Source organism: Schistocerca cancellata, chromosome 2 (assembly GCF_023864275.1).
Source record: "Schistocerca cancellata isolate TAMUIC-IGC-003103 chromosome 2, iqSchCanc2.1, whole genome shotgun sequence".
In the NCBI taxonomy this organism is placed as follows: Eukaryota; Metazoa; Arthropoda; class Insecta; order Orthoptera; family Acrididae; genus Schistocerca; species Schistocerca cancellata.
Window position 1 is genome coordinate 813563053 of NC_064627.1, and position 27250 is coordinate 813590302.

General features: G+C 45.2%; 1 protein-coding gene across 1 annotated transcript in view; it reads right to left on the minus strand.

Annotated features, from left to right (window-relative positions):
• LOC126162704 (acyl-CoA Delta-9 desaturase-like) overlaps window positions 1-27250 on the minus strand; it is a 314775-nt gene that overhangs the window by 30849 nt on the left and 256676 nt on the right. The window contains exon 4 of the mRNA XM_049919357.1: window positions 6387-6592. Coding sequence (XP_049775314.1) covers window positions 6387-6592 — 206 coding nt within the window. The remainder of the gene's footprint in view (window positions 1-6386; window positions 6593-27250) is intronic.

A 27250-nucleotide genomic window follows, 5' to 3' on the forward strand; every position in this document is an offset into this window, starting at 1 on the left:
AGCCATTTGAACCATTTACCAAGATCTTTTTGGTAGCCAAGAGGTACTTTATTTGGCGTTTTTCATTTTTTCTCATATAATTTCTTTCATATTTTTTCTAATGTGCTTCCTTTACAGTCATTAAATGTAGCATCCTAATTATATCGGTTACATTCAACTGGAGTGTTTTAAATATCTCTTTGTAATCTTGAATGTTCAAATTTCCTCTCCTGAAAAATGTGCAAAATGTGACTTACCACGTTTTTCAATGGACTCTTCATATATATTAACGTGAAATTATATACAGGGTGAGTCACCTAACATTACCGCTGGATATATTTCGTAAACCACATCAAATACTGACGAATCGATTCTACAGACCGCACATGAGGAGAGGGGCTAGTGTAATTGGTTAATACAAACCATAAAAAATGCACGGAAGTATGTTTTTTAACACAAACCTACGTTTTTTTAAATGGAACCCCGTTAGTTTTGTTAGCACATCTGAACATATAAACAAATACGTAATCAGTGCAGTTTGTTGCATTGTAAAATGTTAATTACATCCGGAGATATTGTAACCTAAAGTTGACGCTTGAGTACCACTCCTCCGCTGTTCGGTCGTGTGTATCGGAGAGCACCTAATTACGTAGGGATCCAAAGGGAACGTTGATGGACCTTAGGTACAGAAGAGACTGGAACAGCACATTACGTCCACATGCTAACACCTTTTTATTGGTCTTTTTCACTGACGCACGTGTACATTACCATGAGGGGTGAGGTACACGTACACACGTGGTTTCCGTTTTCAATCACGGAGTGGAATAAAGTGTGCCCCGAAATGTCAGGCCAATAGATGTTCAACGTGGTGGCCATCATTTGCTGCACACAATTGCAATCTCTGGCGTACTGAATGTCGTACACGCCGCAGTACATCTGGTGTAATGTCGCCGCAGGCTGCCACAATACGTGGTTTCATATCCTCTGGGGTTGTAGGCACATCACGGTACACATTCTCCTTTAACGTACCCCACAGAAAGAAATCCAGAGGTGTAAGATCAGGAGAACGGGCTGGCCAATTTATGCGTCCTCCACGTCCTATGAAACGGCCGTCGAACATCCTGTCAAGGGTCAGCCTAGTGTTAATTGCGGAATGTGCAGGTGCACCACCATGCTGATACCACATACGTCGACGCATTTCCAGTGGGACAATTTCGAGTAACGTTGGCAGATCATTCTGTAGAAACGCGATGTATGTTGTAGCTGTTTGGGCCCCTGCAATGAAGTGAGGACCAATGAGGTGGTCGCCAATGATTCCGCACCATACATTTACAGTCCACGGTCGCTGTCGCTCTACCTGTCTGAGCCAGCGAGGATTGTCAACGGACCAGTAATGCATGTTCCGTAGATTCACTGCCCCGTGGTTTGTGAAACCCGTTTCATCGGTAAACAGGTAGAACTGCAACGCATCCTCTGTTAATGCCCATTGATAGAATTGCACTCGATGATTAAAGTCATCACCACGTAATTGCTGATGTAGCGACACATGAAACGGGTGAAAGCGGTGACGATGCAGTATGCGCATGACACTACTTTGACTCAGTCCACCGGCTCTCGCAATGTCCCGTGTACTCATGTGTGGGTTCATGGCAACAGCAGCTAACACACCAACTGCACCCGCGTCTCCTGTGACGGGCCTGTTACGGACCCGTTTGCGTGCTACGACCATACCTGTTGCATACAGTTGGCGGTAGATGTTTTGCAATGTGCGGCACCTTGGATGCTCTCTGTCCGGGTACCGTTCTGCATACACCCTGCAGGCTTCAGCTGCATTTCGTCGACACTCGCCATAGATGAGTATCATCTCCGCCTTTTCAGAGTTCGAATACACCATGGTCACAGTTCCTACAACACTACACTATCACAGACGTCTGGTAACACGGTGTACTAAAGTTGGTCTGCGTGAGGATACGAATGCAGAATAACAATAGCAGCAAGCGCTACATGCGGACACTGCAACAGCTAGACCAAACCACAACAGTGCACTACAGCCACACTCGTAAACACGGTCGTCATCGTAAACACGTCCCTGCAGATACTGCTCGCCGACCGTGGCCCGTGTTTGTTACAACACGCAACTGAACGTCGGAGGTTTCAAGCGTCAACTTTAGGTTACAATATCTCCAGATGTAATTAACATTTTACAATGCAACAAACGGCACTGATTACGTATTTGTTTACATGTTCAGATGTGCTAACAAAACTAACGTGGTTCCATTTAAAAAAACGTAGGTTTGTGTTAAAAAACATACTTCCGTGCATTTTTGTATGGTTTGTATTAAACAATTACACTAGCCCCTCTCCTCACGTTCGGTCTGTGGAATCGGTTCGTCAGTATTTGATGTGGTTTACGGAGTATATCCAGCGGTAACGTTAGGTGACTCACCCTGTATAACACATTAATCTAGATAGTCAGCATCATTCCTCGAAATAATATTGTCGAGACTTATTTTCAGCAACTGTCTACCAAAGCAATATCAACTTGTACATGAATACATGCGGAGCACAACTGTACACCAGATGCAATCAACAGCATTAACAATCGTCTTCCAACTGGGATCAACAATGAACCAAATGCTGGCTTGTCTTTCATGTTTTCAATTTACAAGCAGTTTCTTTTGTGTGTGTGTGAAATCTTATGAGACTTAACTGCTGAGGTCATCAGTCCATAAGCTGACACACTACTTAACCTAAATATCCTAAGGACAAACACACACACCCATGCCCGAGGGAGGACTCGAACCTCCGCCGGGACCAGCCGCACAGTCCATGACTGCAACCCCCTAGACCGCTCGGCTAATCCCGCGCGGCTGTATGTATGTATGTGTGTGTGTGTGTGTGTGAGAGAGAGAGAGAGAGAGAGAGATAGAGAGACGGGGAGGGCGGGGGGTGGGGGGAAATCAAGTGCACCGAAACCCAAGTGCCGAATGAGGTCTCAGTCCTCTCCGTGCCTTCTACATTTGACACCCTATATCAGGCGATACTCGCGCACCATGAAAGTCGCAGCAGCTCCTGCTGTTTCTTCACAACGTCCTGAACAAGGACTACCACGACCGGCTGAAGCCGGTAGAAGTCACTCGGCTTCGGGCCACGAGTGTTTTTCGCCTGGGATCTAACACTGCACTACCTGCGTTTACCGTAACCGTTACGAAGTGATCTTTGTGCCGTGACTCACCAATGGACACGATTGTAGTGACAGAACTACATGTGGAAAGTGCAGCATGTTCCCTCAGCACCGCGGCTCTCCCCGTGGTTGACCGTGTGTTGGGCTGTGTTCAGCAGATCTTGCTTTCACCGCTCCATTAACCCCCCAGAAAACTTGGTAAGGACATCGTGAACAAACTGTAATCACTTTAGCAGGAACGAATGCCTGCAGCCTGAACTACAGTGTATAAACTTTTAGATGGCTGCCTCTCCCTAGCCCTGAATCGGTAGAAGTCGGTAAACGTCGGGAGGCTTCGGTAGGCATGCAGTTTCGACTGCTGCCAACATTACGTAGCTGACTGTGTTGTACAAGGTAGCCATTGTCGTCTGCTTCGTTATTGTTTTGCGCTGTACTGTTCTGCGTGTTTTTATTGTGCAGTTGTGCTAAACATTATCAAAATGAGTGAAGAGGCAGTTGCTGGCCCATCTCGGGAGTCGCCAACAACCCCTACCGGTAGGCCTACGGTTAGAAGGAAACCAGTATTACGTAGCGATGCTCGCTTATATTGCGTGTGATTGAATGCTGCGAAAGGGAAAGGGAACAGAAAAAATTGCTTCACCCCATTTACAAATGTAGTAATCGACAACCTTTTTTCCTTTCAATATTTTATGGGGCGTGTCAGAGAGAAAAATTTTCGTAAAGGTTTGAAATTGTATGTAACGTTTGTTGCTAGTCGCTAAGTGCTCTCATTCTCAAATAGTGGATGCATAAATCTGGGTATTTTCCCGCGGTGGCATCTCATTGTTTATGACGTCATATCTCCTCAAGAATGTGTCTTATTTCTTTTCTTTTTCGGCTAGGAACCTCCGTGGGCGTACGGAGAACAAATCACCAAAATTTCATCGCAATCGGATGAATGGTTTGGGAACGCACAGAGGGCAGACATACATACATTAATTTTTATATATAGAGACTGACAGTTACGTTATACTATACGACCTGTTTAAGTATATTTAAATTTTATAATTAATAATTTGTTATTGCGGGGAATGAAATAAAATGAAAAAAATAATTACGAGCAGTGGCAGGTCCGATGCATGATAATCTTTTACGTAATCAGCTGCGCTACGCATGCTACAGTGACATAACTGTTGAAACATTGTTCATTACTCTGTTCGGGCGTTCGGAGGACAATTCACCAAAGTTCCATTGCAATCGGATGAATGGTTTGTGAGCGCATAGTAGACAAACACACACACACACACACACACACACATATATATATATATATATATATATATATATACACATATATATATACACACACTCCTGGAAATTGAAATAAGAACACCGTGAATTCATTGTGCCAAGAAGGGGAAACTTTATTGACACATTCCTGGGGTCAGATACATCACATGATCACACTGACAGAACCACAGGCACATAGACACAGGCAACAGAGCATGCACAATGTCGGCACTAGTACAGTGTATATCCACCTTTCGCAGCAATGCAGGCTGCTATTCTCCCATGGAGACGATCGTAGAGATGCTGGATGTAGTCCTGTGGAACGGCTTGCCATGCCATTTCCACCTGGCGCCTCAGTTGGACCAGCGTTCGTGCTGGACGTGCTGACTGCGTGAGACGACGCTTCATCCAGTCCCAAACATGCTCAATGGGGGACAGATCCGGAGATCTTGCTGGCCAGGGTAGTTGACTTACACCTTCTAGAGCACGTTGGGTGACACGGGATACATGCGGACGTGCATTGTCCTGTTGGAACAGCAAGTTCCCTTGCCGGTCTAGGAATGGTAGAACGATGGGTACGATGACGGTTTGGATGTACCGTGCACTATTCAGTGTCCCCTCGACGATCACCAGTGGTGTACGGCCAGTGTAGGAGATCGCTCCCCACACCATGATGCCGGGTGTTGGCCCTGTGTGCCTCGGTCGTATGCAGTCCTGATTGTGGCGCTCACCTGCACGGCGCCAAACACGCATACGACCATCATTGGCACCAAGGCAGAAGCGACTCTCATCGCTGAAGACGACACATCTCCATTCGTCCCTCCATTCACGCCTGTCGCGACACGACTGGAGGCGGGCTGCACGATGTTGGGGCGTGAGCGGAAGACGGCCTGCGGGACGGTAGCCCAGCTTCATGGAGACGGTTGTGAATGGTCCTCGCCGATACCCCAGGAGCAACAGTGTCCCTAATTTGCTGGGAAGTGGCGGTGCGGTCCCCTACGGCACTGCGTAGGATCCTACGGTCTTGGCGTGCATCCGTGCGTCGCTGCGGTCCGGTCCCAGGTCGACGGGCACGTGCACCTTCCGCCGACCACTGGCGACAACATCGATGTACTGTGGAGACCTCACGCCCCACGTGTTGAGCAATTCGGCGGTACGTCCACCCGGCCTCCCGCATGCCCACTATACGCCCTCGCTCAAAGTCCGTCAACTGCACATACGGTTCACGTCCACGCTGTCGCGGCATGCTACCAGTGTTAAAGACTGCGATGGAGCTCCGTATGCCACGGCAAACTGGCTGACACTGACGGCGGCGGTGCACAAATGCTGCGCAGCTAGCGCCATTCGACGGCCAACACCGCGGTTCCTGGTGTGTCCGCTGTGCCGTGCGTGTGATCATTGCTTGTACAGCCCTCTCGCAGTGTCCGGAGCAAGTATGGTGGGTCTGACACACCAGTGTCAATGTGTTCTTTTTTCCATTTCCAGGAGTATATATATATATATATATATATATATATATATATATATATATATATATATATATATATCAATGTACATGACGATTTCAGTTTCGTTTACGAACAACATTTAAAACGAGTTTTACTTCCAAGCCTTTCGTGTAAGCATGACGCGCAATTTGTAGTGCCAGCACTGCAACTGGTAGGCGTGCCTTGTCATCCCCCCCCCCCCCCCCAATGGCTCCACTCCCCTCCCCTCGCTAGCCAATGCTTGCTTCCTCCACTCCCCGCACTCCCCTCCCAACTCATGGCCCCATCTCTTGTGTGCCGTCTTACAGTTAACACACTGTACCAACAGTGGCCCAGTTACCAGGCTAACAATAAGACGGCTGGCGTTCGCCTTGGCTAGTCGCGTTGCGCATGCGCACAGGGCACTTTCCTCATTCCGTGCCATTTGGCCTTCCTATGCGTAAATCTGATCCTGTGTGGTGACTCACCGCTTCTGCCACATGACGATGGGGTCTGCCTCCAGGTCGGACATGTCGACCTTGGCGCGGTTCTCGGTGACGGCGGGGTGCGGCGTCAGCACGAGCCACCCCACGTGCGAGAACAGGAAGCCGCGGCGGGCGTCGTGCGGGTCCGCGTCCGTCTCGCTGAACTTGTGGTGCACCCGGTGGTCCAGCGCCCACTGGTACACGTGTCTCTGCACAGCCGTGATCAAGAAGGTATCTAGTAAAACATTACACTCTGCGAACTGAGGCATCATACACTGAGGAGAAAAGTCACGGGATAGCGATGTGCACAAATACACATGGCGGTGGTATCGGGTGCACAAGGTATAAAAGGTCAGTCCATTGGCGGAGCTGCCGCCATCTGTACTCAGGTGATTCATGTGAAAAGGTTTCCGACGTGATTATGGGCGCACGACGGGAATCGTCAGAATTTAAAGGCGGACTGGTAGTTGGAGCTAGACACTTGAGATAGGCCTATATCTCTGACATCGATCTGTTGTAGAATTTTAGAACATGTTTTTTGCCCGCGCATCGTGTCATTTCTGGAAACCCAGAATCTATTCTGTAGGAATCAACATGGATTCCGGAATCAGCGATTCTGTGAGACCAAACTCGCTTTATTTGTTCATGAGACCCAGAAAATATTAGATACAGGCTCCCAGGTAGATTCCATTTTCCTTGACTTCCGGAAGGCGTTCGATACAGTTCCGCACTGTCACCTGATAAACAAAGTAAGAGCCTGCGGAATATCAGACCAGCTGTGTGGCTGGATTGAAGAGTTTTTAGCAAACAGAACACAGCATGTTGTTCTCAATGGAGAGACGTCTACAGACTTTAAAGTAACCTCTGGCGTGCCACAGGGGAGTGTTATGGGGCCATTGCTTTTCACAATATATATAAATGACCTAGTAGACAGTGTCGGAAGTTCCATGCGGCTTTTCGCGGATGTTGCTGTAGTATACAGAGTAGTTGCAGCATTAGAAAATTGCAGCGAAATGCAGGAACATCTGCAGCGGATAGGCACTTGGTGCAGGGAGTGGCAACTGACTCTTAACAAAGACAAATGTAATGTATTGCGAATACATAGAAGGAAGGATAATTTATTGTATGATTATATGATAGCGAAACAAACACTGGTAGCAGTTACTTCTGTAAAATACCTGGGAGTATGCGTACGGAACGATTTGAAGTGTAATGATCATATAAAATTAATTGTTGGTAAGGCGAGTACCAGGTTGAGATTCATTGGGGGAGTCCTTAGAAAATGTAGTCCATCAACAAAGGAGGTGGCTTACAAAACACTCGTTCGACCTATACTTGAGCCTTGCTCATCAGTGTGGGATCCGTACCAGGCTGGTTCAAATGGCTCTGAGCACTATGGGACTCAACTGCTGAGGTCATTAGTCCCCTAGAACTTAGAACTAGTTAAACCTAACTAACCTAAGAACATCACAAACATCCATGCCCGTGGGAGGATTCGAACGTGCGACCGTAGCGGTCTTGCGGTTCCAGACTGCAGCGCCTTTAACCGCACGGCCACTTCGGCCGGCTCCGTACCAGGTCGGGTTGACAGAAGAGATAGAGAAGATCCAAAGAAGAGCGGCGCGTTTCGTCACAGGGTTATTTGGTAAGTGTGATAGCGTTACGGAGAGTTTAGCAAACTCAAGTGGCAGACTGTGCAAGAGAGGCGCTCTGCATCGCCGTGTAGCTTGCTGTCCAGGTTTCGAGAGGGTGCGTTTCTGGATGAGGTATCGAATATATTGCTTCCCCCTACTTACACCTCTCGAGAAGATCACGAATGTAAAATTAGAGAGATTCGAGCGCGCACGGAGGCTTTCCGGCAGTCGTTCTTCCCGCGAACCATACGCGACTGGAACAGGAAAGGGAGGTAATGACAATGGCACGTAAAGTGCCCTCCGCCACACACTGTTGGGTGGCTTGCGGAGTAGAAATGTAGATGTAGAATGTAGATTAGATACTCAGTTAGGCAGTTTAGTATTCCGAGATCCACTTTCATGTATTACCTCCTATCACGGGGAACGCATTGGCCGATGGCCTTCACTTAACGACTGGGAGCAGCGGCGTTTGCATCGAGTTGTTTGTAATGGGAATCAACGCGGGACGTACGACGATAGTATCCGTTAGGACAGTGCGGCGAAATTTGGTGAATGCGCTATAAAAGCAGACGACGTCGCGAGTGCTTTTGCTAATGGCACGACATCGCCCGCAGCGCCTCTCCTGGGCTCGTGACCACATCGGTTCGATCCTAGACGACTGGAAAAACATAGCCTAGTCAGATGAGTCCCGATTTAAGTTGCTAACAGCTGACAGTAGGATTAGAGTGTGTCGGAGACTCCACGAAGCCATGGATCGAGGTTACCGACAAGGCTCTGTGAAAGCTGATGATAGCTCCATAATGGGGTGTGCTGTATTTACAGGGAATGGACTGGGTCCTCCAGGCCAACTGAACTGATAACCGACTGGAAATGACTATATTCGGCTACCTTGAAACCACTTGCAGACATTCATGGACCTCATGCTCCCAAACAACGATGGATTTCTTTATGAATGACAGTGTGCCGTGACATAACATGTTGGACAATTCGAGCGAATGATTTGGCCGCCGAAATTGCCTGACATGAATCCCATCGAACATTTGTGGGACGTTATCGAATGGTTAGTTCGTGCAAAACTTCTGCACTGGCAACACTTTCGCAATAGCTATGAAGGCAGCATAGCTCAATATTTCTGTAGGGGACTTCCAACGACTTGTCGAGTCCATGCCACATCGAGTAGCTGCACTACACCGGGTAAAAGGCGATCCGACACGATGTTGGGAACTGTTGTGTACATAGTTCCGCGTAGTCAGCGCGTACACAATTTTCCCACTAGAGCGCGCCCCGCTAAGCACAACAGCGCAGGCACAGCGCTCGTCCGTCTCCGCACTACGAGATGGCGCTGCCATGGAGACGGACCAAATTCTGCTTCCGCCGATCTGCGTAATAATATGTAATGCAGCCAATGAGATTGCTGCTAACGTAGAACCTTTTCTCCTTGCTGATCACACTCGCGCAGTGATACATGAAGGCGCGAGGTATTATAACGAGTGTACAGACCTCCGATTAGTCAGTCTGCATTTGTCTGCACTAATCTGTACCAGTCTGGATTAGTCTGTACCAGTCTGTACAAGTTCTACATTTGTCTGTACCAGTCTATAGTCAAGTTTCCTTCTGCGCCTAATAAGATTACCATATTCCTGTACATGGCCACGAAGATAAATGTATAGACACTTTTGTCAAGTATCAGAGATATATGTGAGAATAAGATTAACTTACCAATACCAAAAGAACTTTAGATTGTCAATTGTAAGTAGCATCCAGACCCAAGTTAAGTAATTTTTATGCTTGTTATTATGTTAATAAATGTGTGAAAATTAATCAAGTTCTGTTTAAAGTTGGTCACTGTCAATCTGCTACTCTAAGCGTGCAAGTGGCATTTCTATCGTCTGACCTAACGGCAGAAGATAAACACGCCACGATAAGACAATGAGACATATTGCTGACAGTCGCCTACTTCGTTAGAGCGACAAGTCAAATAATCTGATGGTGTGTGTGCTGAAGGTCTTACAGTACGCACACCCCTGGAACTATCCTATGACTTCAGCGTATTGTCTCTGTGCTTTGGCTTTGAAGTTTTAACATGGCCCTATTTTCAAAATGAGGCTTCACTTAGCACAGAGGAAGGGGTGTGGGTTAGGAAGGGGAAGAAGAGGGTTGGGGAAAGCGATAGGGAAAGAAAGTGGAGGGGCGAAGCTTAGGATGGAGATGTGGACTAGGAGAAAGGTGGCGAATTATGACGACATGCGATTGCCTTGCACGTAGGCAAGCTGGCTGTCAAACATCAAATTTGATCCAGTAAGCCTGTTGTTCTAATCCCACGACCCAGAACGCCTGTTGTCTTGTAAACCCATTGTACAGAGTTTGTCTCTCCTAAGAGTCGTCTGGGGCATTTACTCTGGTGTTTCATCAGATATTTGAAATTTTGTACTTGCATTGTCTAGCTGGGACAGAAAGAGACGGTTTGCTTCCCATTACAAACAAAATGATTTTTAAAGTGGGATGTTAGATGCACATTCGACAAAATGGTTCTATATTAGTCTAATGCGTTATCTGTTACATATGTATTAACAGGAACAGTAAAACACAAAGTACTTACACAGTACGCCAGGAGCGTCGCAGTAGCGCTGTATGCCTGGCGGTAGCAGTCAGCATTAGGCAGGACAGTTCTGTCACTGTTGGAGTACTGGTTATTCTTCGAGTTTCACTATCCCTATTAGTACATATCGATCAGACAAATGTACCACAAGACTAATACGGGACTGCTCTATCGAATGGGCAAGTAAAATTCCGCTTTGAAAATCGATTTGTCTGTAAAGGGGAACAAACCGACGCTCTCTGTCGACAGTGGGCGTCGCGTGAAACACGTGATGAGTTGATCCAGCTACACAATGGAGAGATTCAAATATTTGCTGAAATACCAGAGAAAATGCACCTGACGAGTCTTAGAGGAGACACCCAATACACAGTAATAACTGCTGTCGAATACATATCATCAGCACACATAATTTACATACGCTCACCAGATGTAACATTTGACAGCTGAAGTTCTATTAATGTGCTGGATGCTACTACAAAAGATCCTATCCGTAATGTCAGAGGTACATTTCCTTTACTTATTATCTCTATGTTACGTTAATTAAACTAAAAATCTTTACTTAGTACAAGACTTATAGTCGATGAACTAAGAGTGCTAGTGACATGTGCTGATACAATTGTTCGATTATAGGTAATGGTTTTACGAGACATTGAGTCAGTTCATGCTGGCACGTGTAGTTTGGCATAATGTTCTCATTTCAGTCAAGTGCTATATAATTTCACATTGATGACGAAGCCTCCTGTCTTAATATGCAGGGTGTAATGAGTATAAGTGGGTATAAGTCTACAAAGAATGTGCGTAGGTGTCTAATACGGGCACTGATGAGGCTTACATGATCTGGCGGTTCTCAGCTTGGTGCGTGTACCTCGTTGTAAGGCTTCTTTGAAAGTGTTGATGATAATGAAGCACATTGCGCAAGAACTTGGCCAGGCATTTTGCTCTGATATTTAATGATATTAACAAGCTGTCATCCTCCTCTTTCATAGGACATCTGCATCCTGTTGTGTGGAATTTTCAGTACTTCACTGTTCTGCACAGACCAACAGCCATTTTCATTCCGCGTAGTATTTCCACTGGCACGAGAAATATGTGTGCTCGATACCATATTTTGGGCAGCGCCACATAATTGTTGTACTATAGCTTTTAAATGGTATTGAGTTACCTGTGGCAGTATCTTTGCAATTGTCCACGTATAGCTCCGAACACTATTCTCCAGTTGATGCCGCTACCTCGCTGCAGGGGTTTTGTGAAATGCAGACGTAGTAGGTATTTTCATAGTGTCAGTTATAATACGATTTGCGTCAGGCCCCGTGTTCCTAATTCTAGATTTTGGTATGTTTAATGATGCAGTAATGGCTTTGCAGTAACTACCAAGTAGTTCCCACATGTTGGTTATGTTCACGTCATCAGTGTTAATTCAATTTTTCTCCTTGATATGGCAGCTCAGTAGTTTCTCGGGGAACAGCTGTAAGTAAGCGCTGTAATGCGCAGGTGAATAATAATATGGACAGCGGACAGCCCTGTCAAACCGAACGGTTGATATTGATAGGTTTGCATATGATTCTGTCCATCTGAACTCTTGACAAAGCCTAATGTATTACCGTTTGGATGGAGTTGCCATACTCTTGACACAACCCCATTTTTTCCAGTCTTATTTAGGTAATGATGGTTCACACGGTCAAATGCTTTGTGAGAATCAAGCAACAAATTGCCGATTTGACGTTAGCAGCACGCAAAACTGCTACCGCATCTCTGACTTTGGTTAGAGTATGAATGACAGAAAGTCTGTTTCCAACACAGGTTTGATATTTGCCCACACGTTTGTCTGCTAAGAGTTTCATTCTTCCCGCAATTATTCGGATAAATAACCCTATCTTAAAATCGGAGTTAAGTGGGGTTAATGGTATATATTTTTTCAACATTTTCCTTTTCAGCTTCTTTAGTGATCACGGCCATAAACCCTTCTCGAATTTCAGCGCGAACATGACTCGTATGTAGCATCTCATTACACATTTCCGTAAATGGATTTTTCAGCATTTCCCAATATTCCATATAAAATTCGATGGGCAGGACATCAGGACCCAGCGTCTTTTTCTTGGGTCTCTTTTTGATGATGTGAAACACCTCTTGCTCTGAGATTTGCTTCGTTTTCCTCTTCGCTAACATCATTTCCTTGAAGAAATTTTATCAATTTTTCAGCTTCATTTTAGTCTGTTGGTTCTTCTGCGTGGTTCCACTGCCCTCAGGATTCCTCGCTGGGTCTAGATAGTTCTGCATTCAGATGTTTTCATTTCGGCTGTTAATGTTGTCTTCGCGCTACGCCTTCCTTGGACGACGTAGTAAGTAGAAATTTCGGCTTGCATCATGAGACGTTCTCTGGCTCACACCTGGTATCCAAATATTTGCTTTCCTGGAAGTTTCACAATTTGCGTCTTTATTTTCTTATTGCCATTCGAGTATTTAGTGATACCATTTATCCTGTACAAATCTCTCAGCGTGTGGAACAAATCCTTTTGTACTGCTCTGTTTCCGTATTGCACTAGCTGAATGCATTAATGTTCTTCTGCATTTTCTTTATGCATTTTATCCACCACTGTGTTATATTTGTGTAGCTATTCATTTGCATTCTGCATTGTTCCCAGTTACGGCGTACCTCATTTTTTTTTACGACGTAGGACCGGTGTGTTGCGTTTTATTCGGCCCCTATCAATATTCTGGCTATACACAGTTATTTTGCAGAAGCGCTATGACCCCAAAAACATAATGGCGAAATTTCTGTTCCACTGACTGTAGACAGTTCGTGCTTGGTGATAGGTCCGTACACGGGGGTGCCTTCTTGTCATACCTCCCGGGTGTCTCTCTTATTTAGATTGTTAATAAGGTAGTCTTCGCTATTGTTTCAGCTCGTGGTCTGATCTTTCGGTGACGAATATAGCTAAACTCTCCAGTTCTAATAACATCGTCATGAGGGGATCTTAGTAAGATGAGTATTTCAGTTTTATAGAAATGTTTCCATAGTTCCCTGTTTTGATTTCCGGAGGACGCGTCTATTTTTAACAATGCGTATTCCGTCTATTACAGAAGATAGGCCAAGCAGCTTGACTTGCGTCACTTCAGTGACTTATTTGATCACAGTAGCCATCCAGCGCTGCAGCCATTCCGAAGTTTTGTGTTGTTGCATATGCATTAATTTTACCCCTTTGTCCTGGAATCATTCTTGCTCTTGCGCTATATCGACGTCACTGCTTATAAATATTGCTGTACGCATTTTAGTTTACTTTCTCTTTGGGTTCTGGAGAAATTTAGCGTTGCTACGCAATACTTTTGTCGGCAAAGTTTGTTATTAACTGGTGCATGACAGCAGTATGAAGGGGGAGTTAAAGCAGGGTCTATGTAGTTATCATGGTTTATAAAAATGGTTCAAATGGCTCTGAGCACTATGGGACTTAACAGCTATGGTCATCAGTCCCCTATAACTTAGAACTACTTAAACCTAACTAACCTAAGGACATCACACAACACTCAGTCATCACGAGGCAGAGAAAATCCCTGACCCCGCCGGGAATCGAACCCGGGAACCCGGGCGTGGGAAGCGAGAACGCTACCGCACGACCACGAGCTGCGGACAACTGCTAAGAAAACTTCTTGGTAACATTCGTTTCATGAAGTGGACATTAATGATGCTGTGTCTCCAAATCATCCGCACAACTGAAAGACTGTTGACTGGGAACCTTGCATCTGAGACGCTTCCGGAGTTGCCGTCTGCCACGAATCTTACCACCCTTTGGAGCTAATTATGCTTTCGTAGTTTTGGATGTTCTTTGGATTTTCTCTTGTTGGTGGGAGGGGGGCGGAGGTTCCCCTGTCATTTTCCGCCTTTCCTAGTAGAGCTTGTAATCTGATACTTTCTTCCCAAAGACGCTTCTGCCTCGTGGAAATGATTTCAGGATCCTGAGAACTTTTCTGTTTGATTCGCGAGGAATTCCTGCAAGTGGCTTATAAACCTGCATTTGTGTCCGTTCTGGGTTTCGTTGTTTTCTGGGCTGTTCTCTCTGCTCTTGCTGTCGGCCCTGTCAGCTAGATATGGGACCACATCCATTTCCGCTGCATGTATTTGATCGTCGGTAATTGGAGGAACATTCTCTTCTCCGTTCGTTAGCGTTACTATTTCCGGATTCTCGAGTTAACTTTTCTTATTGTCTGGTGCTAAGCTGACACTGCTTGTATCAGTTGTGTTCGTAGTAGACGCTTTCACGTGTCTACGGTCCGCTGTGGCTTGGCATTGTGTATCATTATCAAATAGTTTCTACCCCAGTTGTCTTAAGTGCGAACATAGAGGCACTAGTAGACGCAGCGGTTCCTGGCCTCACACCTACTTCATCGACCCAGATATTCGCGCTTCCGGTCTCCGGGCGGAAGTTGTACGATCTGTTTACGGGGACAGTTATTACGCAAGTGATGGCGCGATCTGCAAACAGAACGGGTCTGCGGCTGACCACTACACGACGCAAAACCCCTGTCTCTTCCTATGGTCAAATAACATGGCACACGCTTTCTCACATCCATCCTGACGGTTATTATGCCCGAATCGATGCAGAAGAATCTATACGCAGAGGATCATTTGTCATTTGTGACACTCAGTACATTCCCATAGGCACACAATGCCCGAGTAATTTGGACACTCAAAAGGCACTTTATACATCTCAACATTGCTGACACCATATCCAGTCTAAATTTTCTACCGTCTCCAATGTATGCATACAGCGCTACTAATACGTTTCAAAAAAGAATGTTTAGTACAAAGTCAACTGAATTCCATGAATATTCGATTCACTTCTTATCCATATATCAAAGGAATATGGAATTTGATGGTTTATATTAATATTACACTGCAGTGTATCTACACGACTGATAGCAGACATTTTCTAATTATTGCTACAATCGTGAAACAGTACGGTCACTTATGAGGGGACTGTACGAACTTCCCCTCACCTATTTCATTCATATTAACAAAATGTATAGGGCGACTACCACTTCAACATATTTAAACAAGAAGATGCAACTCTCAACCATTTTCGAGAAAATCAAGTCTCAAAATATTAGCCCTATTTATTTTGTATGGTCGCTAGTACTCAAGAAGTCCGCATCCGAGAGTGTTAAGAGGTCAGTTGGAAGAGCGCGAGGTTCACGGATCGAATATCCCTGCCTGCACTTCTTATTTTTTCTTTGCACTTTTTTATTATGAGTGTGCTAACTGTCATTATTGACTGATTAATTTATTATTTTCATAATCAATAAAAATTTGATTAAGGGATTTATAAAAATGGATACACAAGAACTTTCGATCAAATTAGTACAGTCATTTTATTTGTATTGTTTTATTTGTATGTGAGGCAAGCATAATGTGTATCCTATGCACAGAGTACAAATCAGAATGATAAAGATCATAGAAACATGAGAAACAATAGTTACTGCGATATACAGCACTTGCAAGGAACATCGAATCTTTGCAAATGGTTCAAATTTCTCTAAGCACTATGGGACTTAACATCTGAGGTCATCAGTCTCCTAGACTTAGAACTACTTAAACCTAACTAACCTAAGGACGCACATCCATGCCCGAGGCAGTATTCGAACCTGCGACCGTAGCAGCAGCGCGGTTCCGGAGTGAATGTGCTTAACCAGATCGATGAAGACTTGAAATCAGCGATGTCCTTCTCAATTGCGATTCGGAGGGCTTAGTCTCGTAGGTCTCCATTGGTAATGTTCCACTGCATCTCATGAGCAACTCTACATATTTCATACCTCAAGAAAACTCCTCTAAAGAACTGTTGTTCATGTTATTATGTTTAGCGCTTTATGTTGGTTATTAATGGAGATTATGGGACTTTGTGGCTACTCTGTACTGTAAATCTTTCGGACAGTTTTTCATTCACTGTTCTGTGACTTTCAATTTGGGATGCATTTATTAGTTCGTCTCAGTCTTTCTTCCAGTTATGCTATTCACAGTGAGATTTTACGAAGCAAAAACGGATTAGTACACTGCTTGACATTGAGCATTCAGCACAATAAATACAAATTCAGTTTTTTATCTCCATTGTTGACAGTTACTCTACCACACCCATTCCAGATATTAAATGAGTTGCAAAATCTGAGTGAACAGTAACTGCAGACAGTTGTTTCGGAGAAACTATGAACGAAAACTGAAATTCACTTTGCAAATTACGATCGCGCTGAGTCGTGTTGTCTGTTTACTGGCGTGCCGTCGACTAAGCGTATGCACCTGCCGTGGTACGTATGCGAAGTCTACTGCAGCTTCGTTACTGTTGTACATTTCTGCAGATGCCTGGCGAGCTACGAAATTGGCAACTTTAAATGTTTCTTAAAAATACTTGCAATGCGTCTTTGGAACTACAATTTTGACATGGGCTTTCTTTCGTTGTGTTTTTTCCGTATAAAAAATTTGAGGGCATGTTTCGATATATCGGATTGGACCATTCCCTTGTTAGAAGTGCTGCTGGTGATTAAGTTTCAGCGGTTGAACTACACCTCTGCTACCTCACGGTGGCAATACCCAATGGAAACCCCACAACTACCGTTGTCCTACCCAGTGCCACCTGCGCAGATGCATGTCAAGTTGCTTTGTGCGCGCTGTACAATGTGACTACTCGTCCAATTGCCCTCGATAACGATATGCAGGAGGCAACGCGGAAACTCTAGTGGAAAGTTCAAAAATAACCTTGCCACAGAGAGGATTTTGGTCGATCAAAGGCTTTGTGGGACCATAATGGACTGCAATGTTATTTGATATTTCTCACAAAATGTGGTATCGATAGCTACGATGCCACGGCGTAGGTGCAAGTTCTTAGGTTGGCACTACAACACCGACACAGACGACAGCTCCCTCTAGCCGGCGCTGTGCAGATCTACGAGCTCCGCTCCAGATTCAGCCCATTTGATTCCGAGCCGACGACCTAGCAACATTGTTTCTACTTCATAGGGGGCTAGCAGTTACAGGCTGTGTTACAATTACCTCAATGATAGTTTGTCCAACTACAAGTAGCTGTTAGATTTGATGGATGAACGGCTTCGAACCTACGTGCTCGCCTGTACGCAAAGTTAAGTAATAGACTTATAACCTAATTGCAGTACCAAGCATTTCATCTTTTTCTGCTCCTACTCACTTCCTACATTCGGCCTACCCTTCAGTTTACAGGAGCAGAACCATGCGTCGCCTTCCAGCCGGGATACAAAACAAAGAAAGAGATAGTGTGTGTGTGTGTGTGTGTGTGTGTGTGTGTGTGTGAAAGAGAGAGAGAGAGAGAGAGAGAGAGAGAGAGAGAGCGAGTGATAGAACAGTGTCATATGCACTACTTTTCGTTTCTTTGAGTCTTCTGTCTATTTAAGGCAACGAGCGCTGCTTTCCTTTCAGACGGCAAAATTACCGTGATTGTGGAAGCATTATCGGTTATTTATGATTGATGGCTCACATTTTATTCAGTCGATTTCTCTCTTCTTGAGAATGAGCATGGCACTGGGACGCTACATTGTAGTCTACATACAAATTGCTACGCTTTGATGCGGCACCGAACTTGGACAGCAAGTTGAAATTTGTCTTAATTTTCTGTGCAGTTTAAAACGAACAAGGAAGTTCCATTGATTTTGCTGTCCATTAATCTTAGTTCCACGTCACTCAGCGGTAGCCGGTGCTCAAGGTGACAGCAAGTGGGGCCAAGGAAACGGCTCTCTGGAAGCACTCCGGCCGCTTCCTCCAGCGAGTGGCGCCCGTAATGGACTCCAGCATCGATTGCCGTCGCGGGGCGCTGGCCTCGGGCATCACACAGTGTATGGTCGCCGCCTTTCCAAGCGCTAACGTCGTGAACAACTTCTTGTTATAACTGCAGATTACAACAACGTAATTAAAACAACTGCATTATCGTAGTCTACGGACTTTACGTAATATCGCAGGCGTCCACAAGCAAGGTGTGGTGGGTAGTCAAGAGGCGGCGTTTGTCCCCTCCTGGTAGCTGGTGGTACAGACTTTTTATTCATTGTAGAATTCTCACAAATTTCTAGCAGTGAATGTCTAGGATTGTAAACTACAGATTTAGCTTTGGCCGGGGCGATAGGAAATACCGTGGCCATAGCAACCACTGTACAGTGTAGTCCATAGGTGTATAACCACTGCTCTGACTCATGAACAGGTGGACCACCAGAAGTTTAAAGTCAAGTAGAATGAAAGAGATTCTTTTTTAACAAATCATAGCGGAAACTTAACTGACTTAGAGGCACTCCCTATCATTCACGTCACCTAAAAACGGTAGTCCAGAGTTACAATGAAGGGGATAGCAGATCCGTACCACGGGCAGTTCAGCGGCAGCAGGCAAGGCGGAACTGACCAGACGTGGACAGCAACTTAGAATTTGTCGCAGTTTTCTGTCCAGTTTGAAACGAACAAGGAAGTTCTACCAGTGGATGTTTAGGATCGCAAACTACAAATTTAGCTTTGCCGGGTGTGATGGGAAATACAGTGGCTACCGCTTCTAGCGCGCTGTTTGTTTATGGCCTGACGTGAATGATGGGGAATGGCCCTAAGACTGCGCTCTGATTTGTTAAAAAGAATCTCTCTCACCCGATATCCCGATGATGTATCTTCAATTGACCCGATACTTATCGTGACCTTTAATACAAAGTATTTTACGCTCAGTGCGGATCATTTCATTCAAAATGTGGAAATTTAGGCCGCGCGGGATTAGCCGAGCGGTCTAATGGCGCTTCAGTCATGGATTGTGCGGCTGGTACCGGTGGAGGTTCGAGTCCTCTCTCGGCCATGGGTGTGTGTGTTTGTCCTTAGGGTAATTTAAGTTAAGTAGTGTGTAAGCTTAGGGACTGATGACCTTAGCAGTTAAGAGGCTCCGGAAAGGCTCAAAATCATGAAAAGTTCAATTTTTACTTTTTTGCGTTTTCTGCATCTGCAGACTATTACCTTTTAATAGATATATAATTTATTCAATTCCGAAGACTACAACTATTTTTAAATTTTTTTTGAAATGTGTTCTACATGAGCGTGACCCACTGTGGCGCTGTTAAACTGCTGTCAAATGGTGTTATTATTAACGTCCGTGTTCATCAGGTACATTTTAGTGATGTGAGATAAAGTATGTGTTGTGGCTAACCTATTTTCAGAAACTTAGCAGCACCTGAACTGTTGAAAAAGTGTATTCACGGAAAAACTCAAAACCCCAATGTGTAAATAGTGTTATATGGTCTAGAATCCCCAAGACTGTATTTGTTGGAATAGAAACACTTCACTTTGGTGTGTATGATGCTGTTGCGACTTTCAGTGATGGCAACATTGTAAGGTGCAAGGTATTTAGAAATATGGGAATGAAGATAGGTTCTAACATGGTACGAGCGATGCTTGCATTAGACAAGGAACGCCTTCGGGCTGCAGACAGGGCTGTAAAGAGTCTAGAAATACAAGCAAGAGTAAACAGGAGGAGGAACAAGAGGAAGCTGGAGGAGGAGTTTGCAGAGGATGAAGATAATCCATCCTATGGACCTGGAATGCACTAAAAAGTTAATCCAATCTTTGTCGCTCGATTCCCAAAACTTTTATTTTCTCATACTAATTACATGTTTTCTAAGGATCTTCCAAACATATTTGTTTCAAACTTTCAGTAAATGTTACACAGTACCTTCTGCATAATTTAACACAGCCTTTTTCCAAAAAACTGTATATTTTTGAATATAAAAATAAAAAATTGCAAAAAAATGTTGTGAATTTTCATTACAATTGAAAAAAAAATCATCTTTAATAACTGAACTAAAATTTTGTAAAATCCCTGTGTTAAGTTGTAGCCCATATTCCAATAAATAATCTGTAAAAAGTTCAACTTCCTACCTCAAATACTTTGTGAGGAAAGATGTAATTTATAAGCGTTATTTTAACATTGCAAGTATAGGGCGTTCCGGAGCCCCTTAAGTCCCATAAGATTTCACATACATTTGAACATTTTTTTGGGAATTTGGCTGTGGCTGCCGCAATTCAAAATAACAAGCTCAAGTAGAATGGAAATGAGCGTTTGGCGTCATTTGCCAGGAGGCCCCTTGCGCGGCAGGTCCGGCCGCCTTGCTGCAGGTCTTACTACATTCGACGCCACAATCGGCGGCCTGCGCGCCGGACGGGGATGAAATGATGATGAAGACAACACAACACCCAGTCCTTGAGCGGAGAAAATCTCCGATGCAGCCGGGAATCGAACCCGGGCCCGTAGGACGGCAATCCGTCACGCTGACCACGCAGCTATCGGGGCGGACGCTCAAGTAGAATGAGATGGCATACGTGGAAAACCGGAGAGGCTATGTTACCAACGCGGTGGCAGCTTTGGAGGCCGCCATCTTGGCCAAACTATTAATTTTCAAACGGAGAGAAATAAAAAAAAAATTAGCCGAGAAAAAAAAAATGGTCATAGCTTTATTCATCCTCGAGTTATGACTGACGGTTCTTTCTTGCAGATAGCTGAAAGCTGATGGTGTTAACACAAGCCAAACACACTGAGATCATCGCAGTGAATTTCAGCCATCGCTATCCAGGCAGACTAACTATTAAATTCTCACGAAGCTCCGAGAAACTGCCAGTGTCGTAGACAGACCGAGAGGTGGAAGATTGAAAACGATGAAGCAGCAGCAACATTGTTCACTAAAAGTCCGGGACGCACTAGTCGCCGCATCTCACAGGAACATGGTGTCAGCTGTCCATCACTAAAGATAATTTACCCAAAACATAGGGATAGACGGAAGAGTTCTGATGGAGTGGACGCAACGTTCCCCAGATTTAAGTCCATTAGATTTCTGCCTTTGGTGACGTGAAGCAGCTGTGTAATCATTGAAGATCAAGAATATTGCACACGTCAGGGATCGGAATGATTATGCTTGTGATGGTTAAAGTCCATCAGGAATGGGTGAAGCAGACAGCAACAACCTCACAACGTGATGGTCAATGCGTCGAGCACATGGTTCATCCTCTTGTCAAGGACTGTCAAGAATTCTGCACCGCGCAGCATCCTCGCTCACAAGCGGAGTTCAGTCGTCTGGCTGCACACTTCCCCCACTTACTTTTGTCAGAAGTTACCCTTCCACACTGCGATTTTCTTTTTAAATGTAGCTCCATAAAATCAGAGATAAGTTGTTTCTCACTTTGCTAAGATTTGCTGTGCGTAGTGTGCAGTCAAAGCCACTTAAAAACCGAGCGGGGTGGCGCAGTGGTTACACACTGGACTCGCATTCGTGAGGACGACGGTTCAATCCCGCGTCCGGCCATCCTGATTTAGGTTTTCCGTGATTTCCCTAAATCGCTCCAGGCAAATGCCGGGATGGTTCCTCTGAAAGGGCACTGCCGACTTCCTTCCCAATCCTTCCCTAATCCGATGAGACCGATGACCACGCTGTCTGGTCTCCTTCCCCAAACCAACCAACCAACCAACCACTTAAAGTGAGAGGTCTGCAGTCCATTCTGGATGTTCTAATATTCGTTCCTGCTTTTCCTTTTTCCTTCTGAAGCTTGACAATAGTCGGTCTTGAATCGAAAAATCGTTCGGCATGCACCTTGACTTCACCAACGTTCTTTGCAATAACATGTTGCACATCCATACTTTTCATTCAGTTCCATCAAAAACTCATGTAAATGAAGATGTAATAATGTCAGCGACTTCAGAAAATTTGACATTGGTTCCATCAATTTCTTCGTATGGTCCATGCATGCTAATTTAGCACAAAGTGCTTCTTGATGTACAGAACAAGGAATCCCATGAAATTCATCTGTCGACCACTGTAATTTTTTGCTCTTTTACCGTCTTTAAATTCTTTTTGCATAGTGATGCAATGCCATTCCATAGGAAATTTTCAGTACCTTTCTATAATGCGACTGTATAATAGATGCTGATAATAATTCTCGTCCTTCCATTTTTTGATTCTCATTCTTTTTAAGTGCATTCCCACCAAATTAGAAATAAGTTGGGACATTAGATCGCTATACTGCCTGTTTTTGTGCAAGCAGTCTTTGTACCTATGAACTTCCTTTATACCACAAATAAATAGCGAAGGATAAACAGCACTGATAGACCTGCCAGCATAGCCGAGAGCGCTAATGCGCTGCTTCCTACTCTTGGGTAGGCGCGCCGGCCCGGATCGAATCCCTGGCGGATTACCAAAGAGGGCTGGTAAGCCGGCCAGCTTGGATGTGGTTTTTAGGCGGTTTCCCACATCCTGATAGATGAATACCGGGGTGGTCCCCACGTTTCGCCTCAGTTACACGACTCGCAGACATTTGAAGACGTTTGCGCTATTCCATGGCTTACACTAGACACAGACAGCTGGGGTACACTACTTACGTTCCAGGGAGTTCGGGGTGGCGTGAGGAAGAGCATCCGGCCACCCTCTGCAACTAACACTGCCAAATCCGTAATAACAACGGCCGACCCCGTGTTGGCGCGCGACAAAGGCCGAAAGAAAGGAAGGAAACAGCACTGATACAACGATTCCGTGGAACTGAAGAACGTCTTGGCGACTGCAACATTCTGCACCAAACACCAGAAGAAACAGTTCCACATTGCACTGCTAAAATAAAATGTCGCACTATACCGACCAATTCTGAGGAGGACCGAGCAACTTCGTGGCTGGCTGAACTACGGACCGCACACGTGTAGCACATCATGCATGAGTATTCACTCTGTATCGACCCTGTTCTATGCTTTGTCACCGCTCGCAGCTCGTGGTCTAGTGGCTAGTGTTGCTGCCTCTGGATCACGGGGTCCCGGGTTCGATTCCCGGCCGGGTTGGGGATGTTCTCTGCCCGAGGACTGGGTGTTTGTATTGAGTGGCTAGATGAGACTGCAGAAAAATTACATTGTGTAAAAACTGGGACTTTGTACAGGCGCTGATGACCGCACACTTGAGCGCCCCACAATCCAAACATCATCATCGTCATCTATGCGTTGTAACCAGTACTTGCCTTGTTCTGTATAAAATGCGACGTAACTTAAGAATGAGTAAAGCTATGATCAGATAGAAGGCACGACTGTCTTCCTCGTGTAATGTTCTGACTGTTTGATATTTCACATAACCCCCTTTACATTTGAAAATTACGAGTTGCATCAAAGTTAGCGACCTCTGGAGTGACTCCCATGCTGTTACATGGCCTCACAGGTTTCTTTCCTCTCCCATCTCATATTACATGGCTTTGATTGATTGATTGATTGATTTCAAAAGGGAAGCTAAAACAGGTCTGTCCCGCCACTGCCCGTACCGAAACTAGGTTTATTGTGCGGTATCGCTCCCTGTATATCTAGTAAAGCCAACAAGTGCCTTAAAATAGTGGAAGGAGTCCCTCTATCAGTTTTTTGTTAGACCGAAATTCTTCAGGTCTAGTTGTCCCGAAGATTCTGTATCTTTTACTCTCCAATGCCATGCATTCGAAGATTAGCTGTGACTTTCCTGTTCAATCTCAGGATTACAGAGCTTCTTTTAAAACATGGCTTGGGCATCATTACCTTACCATGTTTCTGTTTATGGACCTTGGTCCAATATCCTACGTGCTGTTTCCTAAGCCAGTTCCGTAGTTCTAATTTGATCATAGCCTTGGTGATTGTCAGGACAGGTTCCGATCCAATAAATAGAGTTGTTGCCCCATCCTAGCCAATCTATCGGCTTGTTCATTGCCACAGATCCCTGAGTGGCCAGGCACATAGCTTTATCCACCCATTTTTATTTTAGAAAAATGGTTCAAATGGCCGGAAGCACTATGGGACTTAATATCTGAGGTCATCAGTCCCCTAGACTTAGAACTACTTAAACCTAACTAACCTAAGGACATCAGACACATCCATGCCCATGGCAGGATTCGAACCTGCCACCGTAGTTTATTTTAGAACCTGTGTAACTTGGATTTTGTTTGGCTATCGTGCTGCGCACGAGTCATTATGCAGTATTTTTGTCGCAGTGGTGGTTTCGATGCTGTTCCATAGTCGAGGCTGATGCAAACCGTTCTTCAACATAGTTCAAACCAATAGATCCACGATTTTTTTTATGAGTCGCACTCTCATGTGTAGAACAGCTTCAAACGGCTGATAACGTTATAAATGAGCTAGTATGTTAAATGTTTGACTTTAAGCATGTACGCGGGAAAGTTTTGAAAAGGTTTGAAATTATGTGTAAAGTTTGTTGGAAGTCGCTAAGTGCTCTCATTATGAAACGCTGAATGGATATAGTCTGGGTAACTTCCACGCCATTTTAAGGAAAAGTAAATTCTTCGCGCATCTGAATAACTGTGCTGTAAGTAACTGTACCCAGCCACGCTTCGCCCTGGCTCATTCTGGTTAAATGTTCCTAATATGTTTAATTTCACAGTACTACCTATTGTGCTGGCAAATTAGCAGCAGATGTTGGAGTGATTTCCTACACCCTCCCCCTCTCTCTGTGCATCACCTTGTCCCCCTCTCTCTGCCATCTACTCCTCCCTCGTTTATACGTCCATCCCCACTCCCTTCTCTGTCCTCTTACCCATCTCTCTGACTTTGAGCCTTGTTTATTATTATTGCAAACGAAATCTTGAATGGTAACTGAAGTCGCTTAAAATTAATGGGTAAACTGGTTGGGACCATTGGTAAAAGGGTGTGAGAGAGGTCCTTTCAGCTGCTGGATCTGTGACGATAGTTTCATGACAGTATTTCGCACAGTTTTAATCTGCAAATGGGTCGGATTACAAAGATTCGGACGATTCAGACTCAATAGTAGTATTATATTCATAATCTGAATGCAAATGCAACGGTGTAGTTTAAAAATGTATAGCCTATGTCCTTTGGAATGATTATTAGTATATCATGTATAAATTTGAAGTCGTTCAATAACTTTTCGAGATTTTTGTTAAGACGGTTTCCCCTTTATATTCAGCAAAATGTTTGTCAGGGTATCATGGAAAAATTTGAAGTAGATTGGTCAGAACTTTTTCGAGGATTTTTTGGTAACAACGTTTCTATTCACTGATCAGCCAGAACATTGTGACCACCTGCCAACTCCTCCTGCTTAGCTGAATGTTTGCCTAGCACGCAGTGGGCCCGGGCTCGATTCCCGGGCCGGGCTGGAGATTTCCTCCGCTCGTGGACTGGGTATTGCGTTGTCCACATTATCGTTTCATCATCACTGACACGAAAGTTGCCGAATGTTGCGTCACCTGAAATAAGACTTGCAAGTAGCCGGCCGATCTTCCCCGGATGGGGCCTCCCAACCATCAATGCCACACGATCATTTCATTTTACCTACCTAGCAGCCGGTATGTCCACCTCTGGCACGGATAGCAACAGCGACGCGTCGTGGCATGGAAGCAGCGAGGCCTCGGTAGGCCGCTGGAGGGAGGTGGCACCGCATCTACACACACGAGTCCCTTAATTCCCGTAAATTCCGGGGAGGGGACGATGAGCTCTAAGATTCAGATATGGCGAGATGGGGGAGGGGGGGGGCAGCACATCAATTGGAACTCGACACTGTGTATCTCGAACCACTCCATCACACTCTTGGCCTTGTGACGTGGCGCTTTTTCTTGTCGAAAAATGCCACTGCTGTCGGGGAACATGATCGTCATGAAGGGGTGTACGTGTTCTGCAACCAGTGTACAATACCCCTTGGCCGTCATGGTGCCTTGCACGAGCTCCACTGGACCCATGGATGCCCATGCGAATGTTCCCCAGAGCATAATGGAGCCGCCGCCAGCTTGTCTTCGCCCTGCACTACAGGTGACAGGGAGCCGTTGCCCTGGAAGAAGATGGATTCGCGCCCTCCCGTCGGCAGGATGAAGAAGATACCGGGATTCATCTGACCACGCGACGCTCTGCCACTACGCCATGGTCACGCGCCCATTTCAGTCGTAGTTGATGATTTCGTGGTGTTAACATTGGCACATGCATGCGTCGTCGGGTGCTGACGCCCATCGTTAGGAGTGTTCGGTGCTCTGTGTGTTCAGACACACTTGTAATCTGCACAGCATTAAAGTCTGATGTTAGTTCCGTCACAGTTCACCGCTTTTCCTGTTTTACCTCTCTGCCCGGCCTACAACGATCGACAGCTGTGATGAGGGATGGCCATCCAAGCCCACGACATCTGGACATGGTTTCATCCTGGTTTCGCGACATGTTGAAGACACTAGGCGCAGCATTCCGGCAAGTCGTGCAGTTTCCGAAATACTCGCGCCGAGCCTCTGGGCCATCACAATCTGTCCTCAGTCAAACCCAGATACATTGCGCCCCTTCCTCATTTCGTATAAGGACAGCGTGCTTACTGATACTGCACGCACCGTGCCTGTGTCTGACCAGCAGTCATCCCTCGCCAGGTGACGCTGCTATCGCTTGGACGGGTTTATATCGATAGTAGGTCGGTGGTCACAATATTCTGACTGACTTTTTTTATACAGGGTGTTACAAAAAGATACGGCCAAACTTTTAGGAAACATTCCTCATACACAAATAAAGAAAAGATCTTATGTGGACAAGTGTCCGGAAACGCTTAATTTCCATGTTAGAGCTCATTTTAGTTTCGTCGGTATCTACTGTACGTCCTCGATACACCGCCAGTTGGCACAATTG